At 56.4% G+C, this 13,932-nt stretch overlaps 1 protein-coding gene across 1 annotated transcript in view; it reads right to left on the bottom strand.

The window, feature by feature from the left end:
• The window catches only part of LOC123584302 (cholesterol 24-hydroxylase), a 33,494-nt gene extending 24,438 nt beyond the window's left edge, over window positions 1-9,056 (bottom strand). Inside the window, exons 1-3 of the mRNA XM_045452054.1 lie at window positions 8,788-9,056; window positions 1,346-1,426; window positions 720-801 (exon numbers count right to left, since the gene is read on the bottom strand). Of these exons, the coding sequence (XP_045308010.1) occupies window positions 720-801; window positions 1,346-1,426; window positions 8,788-8,909 (285 nt within the window). The 5' untranslated portion in view covers window positions 8,910-9,056. The remainder of the gene's footprint in view (window positions 1-719; window positions 802-1,345; window positions 1,427-8,787) is intronic.
• Window positions 9,057-13,932: the final 4,876 nt, after the last annotated feature.

Below are 13,932 nucleotides of genomic sequence, written 5' to 3'. Positions count from 1 at the left end.
AAGAGGCATCATCCCTATTTTACACATGAGGAAACTGAGGCCCAGAGTGGTGACAGAGCCCAGACTTGAGCCCACGTCAGCCAAGTCCAAGGTAAACGATCTGAGGGCCATTCTTAGTCCCCAGATCGCAGGCACCGCCCTCCACATAGTCCAGACCAATCAGTGCTGACCGTCTCAGTTTCCTGATCTCTAAAATGGGGACTGGTAACAGTCTCTACCCCCATGAGGATTAAATGGGTTCATAATCGGGAAGTAAAGAAGTACATGTTTAAGTATCTTTTGCCCCTTTGCTTGTTAAATAAATATGTGTTGATATAAACATTTGTTAAATGAATCAATTGATATTGAAATCTCATGGTAGCCCTGAGACAGAGGGGTTATGATCCCACCTCGAAGATGAAGGAACCAAGGCTAAGAGGAGTGAGCTAGCTAAACGTGTGCACATCACTTGGGCAAAACTCCCAAATGGTGGGTGTTCAGAGAGAAAGATGCCACTGACTTTTGGATCCTTGGGAAATGAGCCCGAGTGCTGGTGACTCTGGGACATTTCTCTTACAGCCTCTGGGGTCGAGTTTTGTGCCCCCAACCCAGGGAAGGGAAGGGAAGGGAAAGGAAGGGAAGGGAAGGGAAGGGAAGGGAAGGGAAGGGAAGGGAAGGGAAGGGAAGGGAAGGGAAGGGAAGGGAAGGGCTCTCCCCATAGAAACTGCTCTGCTTCCTACCTTGACCGACTCGGGGCTCGTGACGATGACTGAGGTTTTGTGGAAGACGTTGACCCGCACAACGGGTCCATACTTCTTAGCCCTGGAAACCAAAATGACCCAAAGGAGGCTGTCAACGACCAGAGATGTGAATATCATCACCACCCAGCGGGAGGATCAGGGTGTCCCATCCCAGGAGGGGCTTAACACGGGCTCACTGCCGAGTCACATCCCCCACTGGGTCTCAGTTTTCAAACCCATGAAATAGGGTTGCTACACTCCTCCTTTGACCCAAAAGATTTTGCTGGGAATCAAGCGATATCGTGTCTTTGAAATGCTTTGGAAAGTGCGAAGCACCACCACGTACAAGGACTGTTATTGAGTCACACCCCCCACCCAGCTTACAGACAAGGACACTGAGGCTCAGAGTTTCTGATGTCTGGTCTCAGGTCACACAGCTGCCAAAGGCAGAGGTTGCCTTCTGAACCAGCCTCCTCTGCCTCTCCGCTCAGGGGAGGGACTTCGGGGGGGGGGGGAGTGACCTGGCCGGGGAGGCGGGAGTGGGTGTGCTGGCCTGGGGAAGGGTGGGGCTGCCCCATGAGGGACCTGGGCTGGAGTAAGGGCAACAAATGACAATTAGGACCCACCAATCCAAAAACACATCTTGGAGCATGCGGCCACAAACCTCATCCTTTTTCCAAAAGTAGGGAAGGTGTCCTAGAAGGAAACTAGAAGAAACGGGAAACATTAAGATCACCCGAAGTCACCATTAAAGAGTGCTCCCTTCCCCACAGGACCCTGTGAGGGTGGCCTTATTAGGCCCACTTTGCAGATGGGACGACTGAGACCCGAGGAGGCATGGCACTGGCTCAGGGCACCCAGTGTAAGAACGCAGGCAGGATGCAAATACAGGTTTGGCGGGTTCCCTGGTGTGGATGGGAGGGCCTGGCGTGTGGAAAGGGTCCCATAGTGCTGTGCCGAATTACCTGGAGACATCCCCTGAACACTGACTACATACATGCTGGGCGCCATGCTGGGCCTCATTCCATCTGTCCTCCCCCTACTGCCTGGAGGTAGGTCTATTGTTAACCTGGCTTACAGGTGGGGCAGCTGAGGCTGGAGAGGTGGTCACCCGTCCACGGCTGCTCGGCTGGCACCAAGGCATCCCACGGTCCTTCTCACCAGGGGATGGTTTGGTCACGCTAAGTCCGCCGTGGGTGGGTGATCAACAGAATGTCAACAAGTCTATCTGGTGTCACCTGGTGGCACGTTTGACAGGTGCTTCCTGTCTCCTGCACGGCTTATTCCAGTCAAGCTCACTCACGACCCCATCCAGAACAGGTGACAGAAACTACAGGTGGGGCTTTCTGAGTCGGGGAACTCACCTTCTCCTGGAGATAGTGAATTAACAAAAAAAAGAAGACGAAGACAAAGACGAAGACGAAGACGAAGACAAAGAAGAAAAGAAAAGAAAAGAAAAGAAAAGAAAAGAAAAGAAAAGAAAAGAAAAGAAGGAGAGTGATGGAAAAATCAGAGGGGGAGGTAATCAGAGCTGGGGATAGGAGTAGGTGGTGCCATTTTCTACAGGCAGGTCGGGAATGGCCCTTTAAGAAGGTAACATGGGACGCTTGGGTGGCTCAGTCAGTTAAGCATCCCACTCAGGTTATGATCTCATGGTTCGTGGGTTCGAGCACTGCATCGGGCTCTGTGCTGACAGCTCAGAGCCTGGAGCCTGCTACGGATTCTGTCTCCCTTTCTCTCTGCCCCTCCCCAACTTGCGTGCATGCGCGCTCTCTCTCTCTCTCTCAAACATTGAATAAACACGAAAAAAAAAATTTTATAAAAAAAAAAGAAGGTAAACGTGAGCTGCAATAAATGAAGGACTAGCCTACCCAGGTACCTGGGGGAAGAGCATTCCAGCAAAGGAGATAGCAGGTGCAAAGATCCTAAGGTAGGAATGTGCGTGATAAGTTCAAGGAACAGTGAGAAGGTGTTGTGGCTGGAGTAGAGTGAGGGAGATGTGGTACAGGATGGGGTCACCAAGGGAGGGGGCAGATCGCCAAGGGCCTTGCGGGCTGGTGTCAACACTGCTCTGACCTGGAAAAGCAGAGGGCCACCGGAGGGTCTTGAGCAGAGCAGAGACAGGGTCTGATGGATTTTCTTTTTTTTTTTTTTTTTAATTTTTTTTTTCAACGTTTATTTATTTTTGGGACAGAGAGAGACAGAGCATGAACAGGGGAGGGGCAGAGAGAGAGGGAGACACAGAATCGGAAACAGGCTCCAGGCTCTGAGCCATCAGCCCAGAGCCTGACGCGGGGCTCGAACTCACGGACCGCGAGATCGTGACCTGGCTGAAGTCGGACGCTTAACCGACTGCGCCACCCAGGCGCCCCGGTCTGATGGATTTTCAATGGCTCCCTCTCACAGCTGCTGTGCTGGGAGTAAACGGGGTGGGTGGGAGGCAGGAGTGGAGGCAGGGGCACCAGCAAGGGGCTGGGGGAGGGGATAGGGCGCAGACCAGTGAGAAGCCGGGTTCCCAGGGCAGGTTGGAGGAGGAGCCAAGCAGACTTGCTGGGGGTGTGGACGAGGGTGGGAGGGTGGTGTCAGGCTGCCCCAAGGCTTCTGGCCTGACCCTTGGAAGGATGAGTGGAGCTGCCATGTCCTAAGGTGGGGAGGACCAAAGAGGGGCTGGTTGCAGGGCAGCAGACCGCATCATGCCCGCCTCTGCCCTCGCCCATGCAGCCAGGAAGGTTTTGGGGGGCAGCATGGAGACACTGCCTGGGGCTCCCGGCTCTGCCTGCAGGAAGGACGGGCCAGGAGTTCCAGCTCAACACCCCCAGAGCAGCCCCCCACCAATGACCTTGCACCCTGCACCTTGGTGGGGTCGGCCCTCAGCGCTCCCCCAGGGGGTTGCACCTCACTGGCCCCCCAGAGGTAGTTTGCTTTATTGGCTTTTTTTATTGACCTCCTCTCTCTCTGCATTCCCAACTCCCACAGGGATCACCACCCAACCCCCCCAAACCACTTACATTTCTTTTTTTTTTTTCTCTCTTTTTTTTTTTTAGAGCGAGAAAGACAGAGCATGAGCCAGGGAGGGGCAGAGAGAGAGGGAAAGACAGAATCCCAAGCAGGCTCATACCATCAGTGCAGAGCCCCACACGAGGCTCGAACCCACGAACCGCGAGATCATGACCCGAGTCAAAGTCGGACGCTCAACCGACTGAGCCACCCAGGGGGCCCCCGTTTCAATTCTTGCCTCAGGATCAATGTCTGGGAACCAACCTGAGACAAGCAGACTAAATCCGGAGTCGGGCTTTGAACCTGGCAGGTTTGCAGAGGAAATCACCAAGGGCAGCGTGTGAGGAAATGCTTGGAGCCAAGGCCAGAGATGTAAATGTGACAGTCCTCAGCTGAGAGGCAGCCCTTACAGCCCAGCAGCTGGATTAGACCACAAGGGGGTGAGTGTAGACAGAGAAGGGACCCGAGGACTGAGCCAGGCAGCAAAGGGACGACCAGCCAGGGAGACTGAACAGAAGACACCAGAGGAGGGCCGAGGGGGAGTGGAGCGGGCAGGCTGCGAAGAAAGCAGGCCAAGGGGACAAGGGAGGGACTTGTCCAGGGTCAGGCAAGACGAGGGAGGACCGAAGGGCCACCGTGTGTGCGTGTGTGTGTGTGTGTGTGTGTGTAGCTACGGGGAGATCACTGAGACTTTGGTCAAAGCAGGGTGGGCTGCTCGGGAGAGGTGGGTGCCAGAGCCCGATGGGGTGTTGGGCCCAAGACAGGAGGGGAGGGAGGGATGGGGACCCAAAACAGGCTTCTCAGGGGGACTGTTGAGGGGGTGCAGAGACAAGGGGGCGGCAGCTGGAGGGAATGAGAAGGGAAAAGAAGGGTGGTTGTTCTTTTACAACATGTTATGTAAAAATGGGATGATGCTGGAGAGAAGGAAAACTGATGACGTGGGAGAGAAGGAGCCCCGCCGGGCAGGGTCGCTGAACTCAGGGGACAGCTCTCCTTGGCCGGGAGCACCTAGGTCCCAGTGGGAAGGGCGTGTGGGCCCCGGTACAGGGAAGGGGGAGGCTGTGGTGGCAGAGCCCCGGAAGGAAGTTCTCTCAGGCTGTTCCATTTACCCAGGGAGGTAGGAGGTAGGAATCAAGCCTGAGAGTGGGGACAGAGGGGGAGGTGGCGGGGCCTGAGGAGAAGCGAGATCGCGTCAAGAGTGGGCGGGCAGATGCGGGAGGAAGGAGGGCAGTGTGGCCGCCCGGCAGCTGAGGCCCACTCAGGGTGAGTGGCTTTGAACTTACAATGCCCCACCTGCAGAAAGATGGCCTGTGGACATCACGCGTGCCTGGCTGCGTTTCCAGAATAACCTAGTAACCGTGGCCACTGCCGTCCAAGTAGCTGCGCACTTGGGGAGGATGTTCTGTTTGGAACACCTGAGTGATAGACCCTCTCCACCCCACCAGGCCTGTCTGAGAGCCTCCGCCTTCAACGCTGGGGCCCAATGCCACTTGGGGAAGAAGGTGAGTGACACCTCAAGAAGGCCAAGGCGACAGAGAGGCGTGAGGTTCCCAGTGCCCGGCAAGAAAGGGGACTAAAACCCATTCCTTCCTGCAGGGGGACACCGGGGAGGGAAAGGCAGAGCCGGAAGACCGGGCGTTGGAAACAAACAGGTAAGGGATGGTAGGATTGGGGGATGGTGGAATGCTGCGACTGGGGTGGGGGGCTGAGACAAGTCCACCTGGCATGTCCCTGTCGGTAGGCGCGATAAGACAGAGCAGTCCAGGGAGAGAAAGGAGGGTGAAAACCCCCCTCCCCTGCCCGGTCCCTGGCACATGCCCTTTCCTGTAATGCTGCGGTTGGCACAGTGGGAATCAAGGTTCCCTGAGGACAGAGAACGTCTTGGATAAAAAAGGAGAAGAGGTCATCAGGACAGCCCACGGTGAGGCCAGCCACAGGGATGAAGGGAGCCACATGACAACTTGGGGTGTGGATGAGGGCCACTGCCGGGAGTGAGGGTGACGGGCCATGGCTGCCTCGCGCCAGTGGAATGGGGCGACGATGGCTCCAATTGGATGCACTGCCCAACAGAGCCGGCAAGGGGTCTCCACCATCGCCAGGAACCATCGGGCAATTTATTGAACAGACCTCACCTCTGGCAACTTGACAAGCGGGGAGCAGAGGAGGAAACCCGTGCCAGCCAGGAGTCATACTGGAAAAACCGTTCTAAAATAAAACCTGGAAGGGCGAGACTTTTTGTTGCCAAGTTTACATTCATCCCACGCTACCAGGAGCGCGGGGGGTTGATGGGAAAGTTGGGAACAGCAACAGAGAGATGAAGAAGCCACAAGTGTCTGTGTGGGATCTGAACGTGGGGTCGGAGTTTTCGGCTGTTACACGGATGGTTGCAGTAGGATGTTGTCTGTGGGGAACTCCGGGAGGGCATCCTGGAGGAGAGGGCAGCCCGGTGACTCCTGCCGAATAAGGAGGAGGATGGGTGGGGGGTGGGGAAGCATAGCAGCTGCCCCTTGGAAGGCAGAGGGATCCTTGCCTGAAAGCTGGCCAAGCCTAGAAGCACCAAGGGGCAAATGTTACCACCAGAGACTCGACATGTACCCTTCTCAGCCAACCATGGTGTTGCCAGTCATGGTTTGAGGATCCAGGCGCTGAATACAAAAGCATCTGATCTGTGCCAGAAAGGGTTCCAGAACTCTCATTTAGTGCACTCTTAGATGTGACCACCAGACAACTGTTAATCCAAAATCTTTCTGCATATGTATCATTCAGTTCACCTCCTCAGAATAAAGAGCCCAACTATAATTATATAATTAAATATTATGTAATTAACCTCCTCCTACTCCTCCACCCGCCCACAGGCACCTGTAGGTCACACGTAGATTCTGCAGTGTAGGATTCAGGGGAGAATTCAGGCATAAAAAGGAGAGAAATACGGGCACGGGCTACTACATGGATAAACCTTGAAAACATTGTGCTAAATGAAAGAAGGCAGACACAAAAGGCCACATATCGTATGATTCCATTTATATGAAATGTCCAGAACAGGCAAATCTAGAGACAGAAAACAGATTCGTGGCTGCCTAGGGTTGGAGGTGGGGGTGAGGAGTGGGGGGAGGTGAGGAGTGACACCTAAGGGGTATTGGGTCTCTATTTGGGGTGATAAAAATGTTCCGGAACAAGACTGCACAACTCTGTCACTATCCCCAAAAGTACTGATTGTACACTTTAAAGGGGTAAATTTTAGGGCACAGTTTTATTTTGAAAACGCAATTAAGAAAAAAATATATGGGAGAGGGGCAGAGAGGGGCGTGATTTCAGTTCTGCCTTCTCAAGACAAAGAGACCAGACCAGGTCTGCAGTGCTTGAAGCATTGGGGTTTACGTGAAGCCCAAATCATCACGAGACCCAGCAGAACGAACACAAAGCTCATTCAATCCCAAGCTGTCGATGGCCGATTGGGAAAACTTGAAAGGGTGACAGCGTCCCTAACAGGACTTGTAGGCGATTTCCACCATCCACTTTGACTCACTGTTCACCGAGTATCCATATGCATGTACCAGCTGCTGCTGTGCTAAGGTGTCAGGGACATGGCAGTGAACAAGACAGACACGGGCTTATGGGAGAGACAGACACTTAACAAGAGGTTGCACAAATAGTTGCCCAACAACTATTCCAATGTCATAGTTCCAATGACATAGAGTTTACAAAGTGAACATAATATATTCGGGCATGGAAGCAGGTGGGACCTCCCTGAGGAGTTAGCCTTCGAGCCACATCTGGAAGGTGAGGGGAAGAAGCATCTGGGTGGCGTGGAAGACAGAGCTGCTAAGCATGGGAAAAGGAAGAACCAGAGGTGGGTGAGGGCACCCGGAAAGACAGCCAGCCAGCAGGGAGAAATAGCTCTTCCCTGGGTCACCAGCCATAGAGATCTTTCCCGAACCCACCAAACAGGAATTCAGGCTTCTAATGCCAGGTCATCTGGCTCGTGCTGGAGGTGGACACCTTCCAGAATGTTCATGTCTTGAGGTTTTAAAAAGTGTATCTAATACCATTGTTCATTCATTCAGCAAGTATTTATTGAGCATCTGCAAAGTGCCAGGAGCCGGGCATACACAAGGGAACACACAGTACCCTGCCCTCCTAGGGCTCACATTCTAAAGGGGGGGAGACAGACACAGTCAACAGGTGAGCAGACAGTCAACAAGTGAACAGAAGGCAACTTCGGGGGAGATGGCCGCATAAGAAGTTCGGGGCTAGGTGGGCTTTACACACAGTGGTGGATGGTCTCCAGCAAGACCCTGGAGGAGAAATCAGCTGCAGGAGGGGGGTTGCAGAAAGACTGGGGGCAGCAGTGAGCAAGCAAAGGGGGGGATGAGAACAGTACAGAGTGGGTTCTAAGAGCTCAGCAGGGGCCTTGCAGGCCATAGAGTGGACTTAATTTAGAATTCGACTTCCTTCTGCAGGGATGGGAAGCTTTTGGAGCAGAGGAATGACATATTTGATTTAGGCTTCAGAAAGGTAAGCTTCTGGTGGGAGGAGGTATGTGGGGGTGGGGGTGGGGGACAAGGATGGAATGGAAGTACTAAGGAGAAGCAAAAAGCATGTACCAGGACAGAAATACCAAGGGTAATGTGACCCAAGTATAACGTGATCCAATTCAGGTTGAGTGACCCCATTCAAAGTCCCAAAGTTACGAGGGCTCACTTTAGAGCCAAGGCTGACCTGGGTTTCAATCTAGGCTTACCAACTGTGTGACCTTGGGCAGATGACTTTGCCTCTGCGCGCCTCAGTCTCCTCGTCTGAACGATGGGGTAACAATAGCGCCTACCTAACAGGGTTGTCGCTGCCATCACGTTTGTGGGGCCCAGCAGAGCGCGGTGGGCGCGGACCAGCTGCTGCGGCTGTGAGTAATTTGTTACTAAGAATAGTTAGCGCCCCTCTCCCGGCCGCCGTCTCCAAGCGGCCACGCGCAACGGCGAGGCTGGACCCCCGGCCCCGACGCCGGCTTGGACGCGGCCCCCCGGCCCCCCATTCGAGCGCCCCATCCAGGCCCCCGCCCCCACCCCCCGCTCACCTGGGCCTCGGCGGCCCGGGGATGTGCTCGTAGCGGCTGCGAGCGCGGTGCACGAAGGTGCAGAAGAGGCCGAAGGCAACCAGGACGGCGCTGCCGAGCAGCAGCAGCAGCCCGGGGCTCATGGCTCCCGGGCAGGCCAGGCCTGGGTCGGGGCCGGGCACCGAGGGGGCGGGAGGCCGCGAGCCGACTCAGCTGTCAGCGCCGCGCCGCCTCGGCCCCAGGCCCGGCGCGACCCAGCACCGCCCACTCCCTCTCGGCTCCGCCCCTGCCGGCTCGACCCCTCCCAGGGCTCTCCGTCCCGGCCAACCACGTCTCCGCCACCCGCTCCAGCTCTCGGCGCCCGCCCCCGTCCCGCCCCTAGCTCCGCCCCAACCCCAACACCGCCCCCCCCGCGCTCAGGCCCCGCCCAGAGCATGAGATCTTCTCCAATCACAATGCCGCTTCTGGCTCAGTCCCCCACGCTCCGCCCTCTCCCCCCCCCTCCTCCCCAGGCCCCGCCCCCAGCTCCTCAAGCTCTATCCTAGCAGCAGCTCCGCCCAGAACGCGTTGTCCTTGGCAACCCCGTTTCCTCCGCGCTTCCTGCCCCGGCGGCAGAGCAAGGTCCAGCTGGCTGTTTCCGCCCCCTAGGGCGCCTGCAAATAAACGCGTTCTCTGCGCGCGGTCCTAGGCCCCTTTCCTTCTCCCTGAAACCTCCCTGGGAACCCCATCCCAGACTCCAAACGTCCGTATTGCGCCGACTGTTCCCAAAACCTCTCTCTGGAACCCCCAACCCCCACAAGCTGGCTCCGCCTGCCTGGCGGGTCCACGCCTAGCGTCCCCGGTCTCCTCGCGGGGCCACGGGGCAGGTGGCGAGGACCCCGGGGACACGGGGAAGCTTTGTCAGCGACTGAAGAGCGCACAGCTGGACCAGAGTCTGCTCTCCCTGCGTCTTGGCGCCTCCAGGAAAAGCCAAGTCGGAGGCGCTGACCCCAGTCCGAAGGAGCCGGAGTTGGAGTGCGTGAAAGTCTGGGTGCGCAAGGTGGCCCCTCGAGGGAAAGCGAGAAATGTGCCCGCCGTGGCCAAAGGGTATTTCTGAAGTAATAACCGAAACTTCCCTCCCGTTTACGTAACCACCTTGTCTTCACCCGTCTGGGTGTCACAAATGCAGCCAGTTTTGCGCTTTTAGGTCTCATTCCTACGCTGGCGGGGGCGGGGGGGGGCACCCAGAGTGGGAGCAGGGGATGAGAATGTACACCCTCCTGGTCCCGATAAAGCTCCAACGGGCTGGGGAGGAGGCACCCAAAGATGGACGCTGCCGAGTTCCTGAGAACGGGACATTCCCCTGCCTCATTCGTGGGCCAGTCCCGGAGAGGTGTGGGGGGCTGGAAACAGAAGGTCCGTGTACCTCCTTGCCAGGTGCAGCCAGGGACAGCCCCCACTACGGACAGAATTCTTCGGGGTGTGTGCGCTGCAGGGTGACGAAGAGGGCCACAGTTTAAGAGCTGGACCCAGAAGAGACAGGATTTCTGTCCCCAAACCACCGCAGCCTGGGCATCCCTCCTGGCGCAGGGAGCTGGGGAGCCGCACGCGTCTACGGTTAGGGGGTTAAGGCTGGGGCACGTTGGCCTGCCACCGCGCCCCCACGTGGCGGTGAGAAGCAGCCGCTGGCTGGCCCTGCTTGGAGCGGTGGATGGGGGTGGGCAGGTTATACAGCCCCTCCTGGGCTGTGAAAGCACCAGGGGTTGGAGGCAATTTGGAGGGAGGGCTCCCAACAATTGTCTTTTGAGGACAATGCCAGGTCCTAAACTGCCCTAGGCACAGTCTGGGGTCTCACATGAGGCAGGCATAGGGAAAGCCTCAAGGTACATTTGTGAGCCTGTGCAGCTAGAGCTCAGGAGAGGCATGGGCGTTAATACTCTCTGGTGCATCACTCAACACCAGTAACCTCTGACTTAATGTGACTATGGCTCAACTGGCATTTCCGTCAATAGAGCACCCCTGTCCCTGACTCGGGCGAGTCAACAGTGTCCCCTCCCCATGTACCAAGTCCACTGCTGTCCCACTGCCATCTCATCCGATTCTCCCAGCTCTCCTGTGATCAGGCCACCCCAAAGCTCAGGTGGATCTCAGACAGCACTGGGCAGGCAGCACTACAAGCTGCCAGCAGAGGGCGCTGCCTGGAAGCATGTGGCCAACCACCTGGCCCTTCATTGGAAGGTTTAGACTGGGCTTTCCAGTATGGTAGCCACCGGCCACATGTGCCAATCCAGCCCGTGAAACATGGCTAGGCCACAGGCATCCGGGTGGCTCAGTCAGTTGAGTATTTGACTCTTGATTTCAGCTCAGGTCATGATCTCACAGCTTGTGGGATCAAGCCCCACGTCCAGCTCTGTGCTAACAGCGCGGAGCCTGCTTGGGATTCTCTTCTATTCTCTCTGCCCCCCCCCACACACACACACACACATGCTCTCTCCTTTCTGTCTCTCAAGATAAACAATAAACATAAAAGAAAAAAAAAAACATGGCTAGTCCAAGTTAATATGTTCTGTGTGTGTAGACGCTGGGTTGATTGGATATAAAAAATGCTTTAAAAATCTCATTAATATTTTTATATTAACTGTTACATGATCATTTTTTTAATATGCTGCATTAAAGAAAATATATTATTAAAATTCACTTCACCGATTTCGTTTTACTTTTTTAACATGGCTACTAGAAAATTTTAAATTATGGTTGCATAGTATTGGACAGCCCTGTAGACAGTGGTTCTCAAAGTATGGCCCCTAAGCCAGCAGCTTCAGCATCAGCCGGGGTCACAATGCAAATGCTCAGCCCCACTGAGATTTACGGAGTCAAGAACTCTGATGGGACCCCAGCAACCTGTGTTTTAACCAGCCCCACAAGTGTTTCTGCTCGAGTTTGAGAACGCCAGACAGGAAGTGGTTTCCCAGCGGGAATTGTTGAGGGAGATGCAGGTCTGAAGTGGCTGTCCTCTAAACAGGAGATGAAGGCCCTGGCCTGGCTGGGGCTTGTGAGAGGGATGCAGGTAAACAAGGAACAAATGAGGCCCCATCAGGGGTGCTCAGCCACACCTGGAATGTCCCTGCAGCATTGGGCTCCAGGGACTCGAGAACTAAGCTGTGTGATACTTGGGCTGTAGCAGCCCCTCTCTGGACCATGTTCTGAGAGAGCACTCTAACTGCCGACCCGATTAGAGGGGGTGATGGCAGAGGCTGATAGGGAACAGGGGGAGCCTTGACCCCTGGGGTCAGCCCTTATCCCAGAGACCAGGAGGACTCTGAGGCAGGAGCAAAGTCCCTGGGGACAGAGTCACTTGGGAACACCCCCTCCGCAGCCAGCCGTAGGCAGTGGACTAAAAGGAGCGCTGGACAGGGAGTCAGAACCCGGCTCTGCCTCTCTCTGGGCTTGTGTCCCCATCTGCACGATGCCAGGGGCCAAGGGGAGGTGGGGGAGACACTGAATTCAACGCTCTTTAGGCAGCGGCGTGACCGCCCCCAGAGCCCTACTGCCTGGTTTCTAATGTTGGCCGTATGACATTCGGCAAGTAACGAAGCCTCACTGGGCCTTGGTTTCCACATCTGTGCAATGGAAGGTGACCATAACACCCGCCTCGTAAAGTTAACATGAGGATCGAAATGACTGAATATTAAGTAAAACTTTTAAACGGTGCCTGGTACATAGCAGGTGCTCAGCAAACGTCAGCCACCCACCCGTATTACTACTTAAGGAGCGGTGTGCCTGTGTCAACCTCCTTGCTGGGAGTCAGGCTGAAGCCTAAGCCTTGTTTGGAGCCTGAGGGGGTCACGAGGTGGGGGACCGGAGGGGGGCAGCACCCCATCCAGAGGCGCGGAAGGGCCTGGGGCTGCGCCCAGTTGTCCCACAAACAACAGTGACACTCGGGGCCCCGCTGAGGGCTGGACCGCTCCACCACTTGCGGAAGGTACCAGGAGCCCCAGATGGTGGCACCAGGCTGCCACTGCTGAGGTACAATGGAAGATGCCCCCCGTCACCTGCACCCCGCTTCCCAGGCCACACCTGGTGGCATCCTGGCCTTCAGGCCTTGGAATGAAAAGGGGGCTCGACAGGGTGGGGAGGGGCAGAGTGTGGAGGAGCCCCAGGAAGAGGCTGCTTCGAGCCACCCGCCCCCAATTCCAGGCTTGGGGAAAAACAGCTCCGGTTGCCCAACTGGGGAAGGCCATGGGGCCACCCTGCTCTGAGGGCCCCCCAGCTTCCCTGGGCTCTAGTCTCAGCTCAGCCCCATCTGGGACAGGCCTAAGACACTCAGCCCCCCAGGCTTGTTCGGCCTGAATAGTCCCCATGGGCCCTCCCAGCTCCTAGCACTGTTCGGAATGTCCCCACGACTGGGGAAGATGCCCGTCAGCCACCGCTGGGCAGCGGGAGGAGACTGACGGCCCACCGCAGGCAGGAACACCCCTGGGCCAAGCTGCAAAGCCCTCTGGCCTGGCAGCACTGGAGCCAGAGGGTGCAACGGTTACGGTACCAGCAGGTGCGAGAGCTAGGCTTCGTGTGCTCTCATCCGGCTTCTCCCCTCCCTGGCTGTGCGCCTCAGTTTCTCCACCCGTGAAATGATGAGGAGAAGAGTGCCGTTCAAAGGCTCAAGTGAGTTCACACATACTGTGCCATCCGGACAATGGTGCCCAGCACACGGGCCACACTCAGCGGCAGGGGCTGTGGTTTCCAGGCAGGGCTCAACAGGGCCAGGCAAGCGGCCAGGGCCCAGGGCCCTTGCCAACCCCACTCAAGGCAGAGGTATGAGGAGTCCCGGAGGTGACCCTGAGCTTTCGTATGCTGTCCCGGATTCCGCACTCAGTGTCAGGGAGCAGCCAGGAGGCGCGCCCCAGCCTTGCCTGTACCTTCTCCTCTGCTGGGCACAACCACCCCTGGTGCCAGCTCAACTCTCAGGATGATGGATGGACAGGTTGGGCTGGGATGACCCACCCAGAGCCCCAACAGGCCCTGACATGGGCTCTATCCTGTCCTCACTGCCCAGTGACCATCTGCTTGCTCTCTCTGCCCCCCACCCCCCAACAGAGGCTATGCCCAACTCTACTTGACAAGCCTTGACAGACCTGCATGGAGCGGCTGGGGGGTGGGGGAGGGGCTTAATGGGCAAAGGAACTTCCA

This window comes from Leopardus geoffroyi, chromosome B3, assembly GCF_018350155.1.
Source record: "Leopardus geoffroyi isolate Oge1 chromosome B3, O.geoffroyi_Oge1_pat1.0, whole genome shotgun sequence".
NCBI classification, from domain to species: domain Eukaryota; kingdom Metazoa; phylum Chordata; class Mammalia; order Carnivora; family Felidae; genus Leopardus; species Leopardus geoffroyi.
This window is presented reverse-complemented; position numbering and strand designations above follow the sequence as displayed.